This window comes from Penaeus japonicus, unplaced genomic scaffold (genome assembly GCF_977035675.1).
Source record: "Penaeus japonicus unplaced genomic scaffold, GWHDUDI00000001_assembly GWHDUDI00000041, whole genome shotgun sequence".
Taxonomy (NCBI): Eukaryota; Metazoa; Arthropoda; class Malacostraca; order Decapoda; family Penaeidae; genus Penaeus; species Penaeus japonicus.
Window position 1 is genome coordinate 26,197,519 of NW_028234443.1, and position 7,500 is coordinate 26,205,018.

At 34.1% G+C, this 7,500-nt stretch overlaps 1 protein-coding gene across 5 annotated transcripts in view; it reads right to left on the bottom strand.

The window, feature by feature from the left end:
• Positions 1 to 465: 465 nt before the first annotated feature.
• Positions 466 to 7,500, bottom strand: part of LOC122261351 (uncharacterized) — a 7,872-nt gene continuing 837 nt past the window's right edge. The window contains exons 2-8 of one of the 5 annotated variants that reach the window (XM_043028917.2): positions 5,704 to 5,842; positions 3,474 to 5,175; positions 2,339 to 2,485; positions 1,804 to 2,024; positions 1,512 to 1,636; positions 1,192 to 1,292; positions 466 to 988 (exon numbers count right to left, since the gene is read on the bottom strand). In XM_043028917.2, the coding sequence (XP_042884851.2) occupies positions 868 to 988; positions 1,192 to 1,292; positions 1,512 to 1,636; positions 1,804 to 2,024; positions 2,339 to 2,485; positions 3,474 to 5,175; positions 5,704 to 5,842 (2,556 nt within the window). In that variant the 3' untranslated portion in view covers positions 466 to 867. Of the gene's footprint in view, positions 995 to 1,191; positions 1,293 to 1,511; positions 1,637 to 1,803; positions 2,025 to 2,338; positions 2,486 to 3,473; positions 5,176 to 5,703; positions 5,852 to 7,500 lie in introns of all 5 variants that reach the window. The other 4 variants (XM_043028916.2, XM_086534371.1, XM_086534370.1 and 1 more) reach the window with 4 other exon arrangements.

The window sequence follows — 7,500 nt, forward strand, 5'->3', positions numbered from 1 at the left end:
TTCAATTCTGTTCCTGAAATATTTACATTGATCAACAAAAGTGCAATGCTGTAGGATTTCTTGTCTGGCATTTCTTAAATGACCTTATTCTAAAATGTTTTTGTCACCCAAAGTTTATTGATGAAAACTACCACATATGATCTATGAAACTTTATCAGCCAAAACTGCTTGCTACATTCCCCTAATGTAGTCCACCTGTGCAATGTTTATTGATCTTAAGCAACAGAGATTGGAACTTACATAATGCAGATGCCATATTTGTTTGCCCTCTTCAATAGTAAAATGTTTAATGTTAGCATATAGATTCAACGAGTAAATGGATTTTAGATATCAATGTAATGGTATTCTTTTTGAAAAATGGTTGGATAATAACATTTATAAAATAGTAACAATATTCCCAAATGTGATATCTGATTCTGCCAATTTATAGATTATAACTGCAAGGTTTATAATAAAAGAATAAAGAACAATTTATCCTAAATTTATATTCAAAAATATAAAACATTTTTTTTATGGAAATATACAAGTAAATTCTTTAAGCTTTATACAAATGGATGTGCAACAATAAAAGTACATCTATATACATACTCATAACAATTTCTTTGATCATACATCAATCTTTACACATCTTAAAAAAAACAAAAAAACATCCATATTCAAACTATATCATGCAGATAACATAACATCTGATATAACACTTGATGTTTGTACCATACACTGATCAGACAGCAGCAGAAGTAGACATTCGTAAAAGAAAGTGAGAAAGACAGAAAAAAAAGGTAAGGAAACACTTCTATGCAAGACAATAATTAAAAATAATATGAAGAATCACATAATATAATATCACAGTTATATCAAAATGAATTCCTATTCTCTCAGAGGAATACATGCTACAGTTCCATTACTGTAAGCAAGTACAAGTTCCTGCAAGTAGCATGCCCCTGTTAATTTCAGTTTGCTTGGTTCTTCTACTTCATCGCTCTTTAGCCTGAAAATGTACGAAATCTGAATTAGTCTTTTAGATTCACATCTTTCTTCTTGATTCTTTTAGAGTGATGGGAACTTATAAAATAAACTCACCACTCATTCTTATTCATTTTTGCAGCTTTTCAAATATACAATCTGATGAAAAGAATGAGGTCATACAATATGAATAATGATAAAAACTACTATAAAAAATTTGAGCCTTACTTGACAGGACAACTGCAGAATGTTTCACTCTCTCCATTTATTGGATTAACCACAGATACCTGAGCCTCTTCTGCTGTGATGGAAGTAATGAACAAATATTCCTGAAATGAGATGATATAATATAATTAAACACAAACTTGAGACTGTGTTGCTAAAGATTACTTATTTTGCTGACCTGCAAGCAACAGTAAAATATTTTGAAACTGACTTGTTTTCAATACAAATTGCATTTTTCTTTTGAAAGTGTTTTAAAAAATATATTTGGATGAAAAAAAAGAAAAGAAAAGACAAAGAAAAAGAAAAAGAAAAAGGAAACTCACCTTTATGCTAACTGCCCAGCAGATCACTGACATATGCCAAGGAATCTGCATTAGGATCACATCTTGCAATGCATCATAAACATACATCTCAGTTGAGGTTGTACACAGTACAATGCCTTCTGAACCTGTAATTCATACAAAGATTTGTATAATACAATCTTTAATTTCATTACAGATTAACCAATTATTAAAGAAAAAATACTCATACAGCATTTTCAGAAAAAATAACATCCTAAAACTAATTAAAGACGAAGACAAGGAAGAAAAGAAGAGAAAAAAAGAGAAAAATTACCTGGGCCATTCACTGGTACAAGACTCACAAGAGAATCGTCCCACTGCGGATACGCAACGTCTGAATGGCTCTGCAGAAGCCACTTCTTGCTACGTTTAGAGTAAGTAACATCGAAATCTGTGACCATTAATGACCCCTCTTTACTGGCTACCTCTGGTCTCCAATACATGATGACACTCCATTCTCCAAGGGAACAGCACAGCATCTTATCATACATTTTACTGAAAGAGGTTATTTTATTTGCATGTAATTAGAATATTGTCAGACTCTCCTCAGAACACGTGGAAATTATCAAATGTAAGACTCAAGAAAATAAGAGGTTGCTTAATAAGGATATAATGCATCTAGTGTGAAGAGAAAGATAAGAAAGGGAAAAGAGAAAGAGAAAAAAAAGAGAGGAGGAGGAAAAGAATGAGAAGTTTGGGGTGAAGGAAGGGGAAGAAGTTAAAGATGAGTAGGAAGTGAAAGAGAAAATGATAATTCAGAAATTAAATCTTAAACATCTAAGAACACAAACAGCAAAATAAAGACTTACCATTGTACAGGAACAACAGCTGTTTCTATTGTTCTGTTAGATGTTAACTGAACATATATCATTACTAATTCCCTTTCCAAAAACTTTTCTAAAATCATAAGGTATCTGGCCTCATCTTCTGATGGGAGACCTATCACTGCAATATTTCTGGAATGTTGAATACAAAAATCAAATATTTTAAATTAAGAGCTTTAGTGTTCTTATTTTCAGAATAAAACTCAAAGCAAATGCTAAACACAGTATACATAATAAGTGATACAGCAGAAGTACTAAATATACCTATAATAATCATGCAAAGAAATAAAAATACTATGAAAAATATTGCAATACAGCTATAGGTTACAGACAAACATGAGAAATATTATTTCTAAATAAGTGTAAATACTGCTCTTACTCTAATATACTTTTTCTATAGATAAATAAAAAGCAAGACTGAATGTATGAATTATTAATGTTTTAAAGAAGAGTGGTAGTAAGCATGAAAATGCGGTGCTTGGACCTAAGCATAAAGATATCATAATAATTTTGAATAAAAAAGGTAAGCTTTGTGCATACTGAATAACAAAGGTAAGCATTATGCATACATAAAGTTGATCTACTCTTTAATGAGTTGCTAATCTATGGTTATCAATATCATGAAAAACTCAGTGATTTATACTAGTGGCAATGGTGGTGGTGGCAGAAGCAGTAGTCATAAATGCATTAGTACTGCTAGTAAAAGCCATAGCAATAGCAATAGAAGTGTCAGTATTGTTTTAGCTTTATCTTAGTAACAGTAATACTATCAAAGGTGATACTAGTTATGCAAAACTTCAGTTGTAGATGATGTACCATTAAAGAGTAAAATTAGTAGCAGTAGATATGGTAATAATTGTAGTAGTACTGCTACTACTAGTACCTATCATTACTTCTTCTGCTAGGATGAATAACACTGATACTCAAAAGAACAAAAAGATCAATTCATAAGGAAAAATATATATATATATTAATGTAAATAATATCATCATCAATATCATCTCTGCAACATCAACTGTCTACATCTCCTGTAATCAGGCTTATTAGTTCATATAGTGGTGGTGAGGTTTGTGATAATGTAGATATGGATAATACAATAATGTTGATGTTGATGCTTTACCTCATTTCAGGTACGTATCCAACATGGTAGTCTATTTCGTCAGTCAAGCTCCACTTATGGCTAGATGTATTCTGGTGGATATTTTGAGTGAGGTCATCGGTATTTCCTTCCTTGTCACTCGTCTCCCACTGTGTGAAGCCGAACTCATGGACGAGCAGAACACGTGCGACTTCCCTGTCTTTTCCCTTCACGACCATTACTGATGATGTGAGTATCTTGCCAAACTTTTCCCTTGAGACAAGAGTTTGGTAAATAACTTTTTCATCACTTGGTGGAGCTCTGGAGCCTGTGGCACATATTGATAATGCCGGCTGTGGTACATCCGTACTAATGTTTTCAAAAAATTTGTTATCTTCATCTGCAAAATTTACTGTATCCTCGTATTCTTTGGTTTCTGTCATGCTTATTTCAGGGCTTTTTTTATATCCACAATTGGGTTCAGTTTCAGAATATCTTTCCACGCCACTCATGACTCCTTCCTCAGCACTTATGGCAGCAACCATCATTTCCTCTTCCAATTCTTCATTTTCAAGAGACGACTCAAACATTTCAACAAGACTTCTGTTTTCGCAAACTTTTTCCTCATTCTTGTGTATATGTCTACCTTCTGGTAAATTCATTCCTTTTGTCTGTTTTTCTGAAACAGATGCAGAATTAAATTTGCTCTCTGTGGTCACATTGTAAGTATCCATGACGAATTTTGAGTCACTTTCTACAGTTCTAGATTTATTAATTTTAACTGATACAGAGTCATTCTCCAAACACTTTCCTATCTTCTTGTCAGAAACTCCTATGCTTGGTCCTGATTTACCTTCCCAACTCTCTGGCGTCAATCTGCGTAGCGCATGCTTGGCAATAGGCTTACATCTTCTTTTGATATCAATATTATCCTGCAAAGATGAGCTGTTATTTTGAGGGGTTTCAAAGAGATCTTGTGACTCAACTACAGCCTTGAAAGTAGGGCATTTTGGAACAGCACTCTGTTTGAGCAATGTGTCTGTGTTTTTATGGGCATTCAAATCTGATGTGCAAGTTGTTGTAGGGCAAGGCATGCTATCAGATTGGTCCATTATAGGCACTTTATTTGGAATGGAGGGAGTAGCACTGCTATCTTTCAGAGCTGAGTCAACAAGTGAAGAATCTTTGCCTTTTTCTTTAATTATGGCAGGACATAATTTGGCCTCCTCTTCTTCAAAGACTTCAGTCAAGTCAGAAGTTAAATAATCATTCATATCTTTGAGTTGGTCATTAACATCTGGGATATTCTTGACATCTGCACTGTTTTGGCTATCATAACTGCTGTCCTCTCCATTACAGTCTATCATGATGCCTTCTTCTCTGGAAGTGATTATCTCTCTTCTGTTAACTAAATCTTTAACTTCGTCGCCAGAGGTTGCACTCAAATGATTGACACTTAATGTGCCTCCACTGTTCTCTGTAGGTGATGAAATCAGAGGAGACACATTCCTTCCAACTTTCTCTTCCGTGAGATCCATCTGCTTCTCTTCTTCCTCTTGGATATCATGATTCAGTACTTCCCTCTTTGCCTTTTTTTTACCTTTTATTTTTTTTGCATTTTGATCAGATGGACTCATATAAATCACCTCTGGTTCCTTCTCACTAAATGTTACTATTCTTGAATCATTGCTTCTTCCTTCCCTCTCCTCTCTAGCTTCTACCAAATCTCCATTAGGAACTGCATCTGTAATGGTAAAAAATATTGGAATTCTAAGTAAATGCCCAGGACATGTGCAATTGTACACAAAAAAGAACTAAAAGTCTTTTATTTTTATCTTTCTTCTTCTAATATAAGACAATTTTTGTAGACTTTCAAAACAAAAATAAATCAATAAATTTCTTTATTCTACAAGATTACCTTATCATTTTAGCTTAAACTATATAAGCAAGTATATAAGGGAAATTGACTTTTCTCACTTATGTAAAACTACAAACATTTCCCTTTTCAACATATGAGAAACAATTGGAAGAGGAGAAGGAGAAAAATGCAGAGAAAGTAGAGAAAGAGAAGGATGAAGATGAAGAAGTGGAAGTGAAGAAGAAAGTGGAGAAAGAGATGGTGGAGGTGACAAAATAGTATGAAGTGGAAGAAAAGGGAGAAAAAAAAATAGAGTATAGATGATGGTGATGATTATGAAGACAACGACAATAAGAAAGATAGGAAATAGAATTAAAGAAAATAATAAACTTTGTATATGTGAATCACTCTTACCCTGAGAAGATAACTGAATGTTTTGTCTCTTTATTGTCTCCTGAACATATTTCTTTACTTCTAGAGCTTTGTTGTACTTTCTGAGCTGCCGTTCCTTTTTTCTTAGCTGCTTCTTCATTTTTGCCAGCTGGGCAGCAAGCTGAAATTGCTAGAAGTGTTAAGACTGCACTACTTTCAGAAAATTAAAACTGTCATACATTCTTTATGTTACATTTTAGGAGTGGTTCTTTTTGGTGGCAACATTTACTGGTAATTATGCTGAAAAAGTCAGAACCAGTATGCAAAAGCAGGTCATCAATCTTAGAAGTCTCACCATGCCAATTCTTGTGAACACATAATTACTATGCAAAAAAAAAAGAATCTGTTAGGCTTCAGGGAGATAATCTAGCAACAAGAGATAGGGTATACTTTGCAAATAACATGCTATTTCTCTTCACAAATGTTACATCTGCTCATTATCAGCTACCATGATATTCTGGTGTAAATACAGATTGTTGAGGTGGGGCTAGAAACAAAACTGATGGAAGAATCTAGGTGCATCTTATCACAAGAACAATTCTTACAACAATTATATATCTTGATAGCATAGGCAGTATTAAAATTGTTCATTGAAACTGTGACTCATACAGTTACATCATATGATATCTGAAGAGGACATGTGAGATAAAAAAGGAACTAATGGAATAGGGGAATATACATAGAAGAAAAAAAAAATGAATATACATCTATGAATTCACCATTTGTAGTAATCAGTCTTTCATCATCCAGGTTGAAATCCTTACATGTTGCACTCAAGATCTCTGCCATGGACTCACACTCTGAGTAGGTGCTGCCATGAGATTAGCATTTTTCTACATCTTAGTGCAATGTGTTTTCAGTGCTTGTCATTTCCTTGTTCTTTTTGCAAAAGACAAACAACAAAGAAATTGCCAAGTGATATAAGATTCTATGATGAGCAATGATAAATTTGTACAACTCTTACATTAGAGTGTCAAACAGTATTTAACTCCCTCCAAAAGCAGAAAGTACATTAAATTCCTATGAGGACAGAAAGATTTTAAAAAGGACAGCACAGATTTCTAGATTTCTAGACAAAACAATAGGGATTCCTGCTGAAAGTAAATTCATGAAGGTGTCACTATTTACCATAGGATTTCTTTGTTTGTAGTTCAGCTTCAACTAAAATGTCTGTAATTCTCTTTGCTGCCCATGACTTCCTCTGCATTTTTCCCAGACTTGATTTTAAATATACTTATCAAAACCTGTTTCTATTATGCTGATGGTGTGCAGTGTACATCATACATGCATTCCACCCTGGGTAACCAGAGGTCAGGTGGTTTCCATTGTTTTTCGGTCTTAAAAGCGATGGTCAGAACTGAGAGACAATTCCCATTAACCCTTTCTGGACGGGTGGTATATTATTGTACCGCTCATTCAAAAGCCCAGTGGCCGGGCGGCACAATATTGTGCCAGCCATTTAATTGATTTAGGCCTAAGCGCTCGAAAGCCCCGACATTGTGACATTCAAGACTGGAATGCCCCTGTCGTGAGTGGGTTAATCTGCCACTTTTGCCAAAACTTTCTCTTGTTGTCATATGATAAATTCAGTCAATAAATGAATCAAATCTGACAAGTAGTTTTGATGACATCCACCCCTACATGGCCCTGCCATGTAACAAATTTTGAATTTTGAAAAATAGCATATGAAGATTTAATGACATCTGAATAGGCACTCTATCTCTCTTGGCTCATCTCCAGCTCGTTCTCTCAAGCAACCTTCTACAATATTCTTCTCAT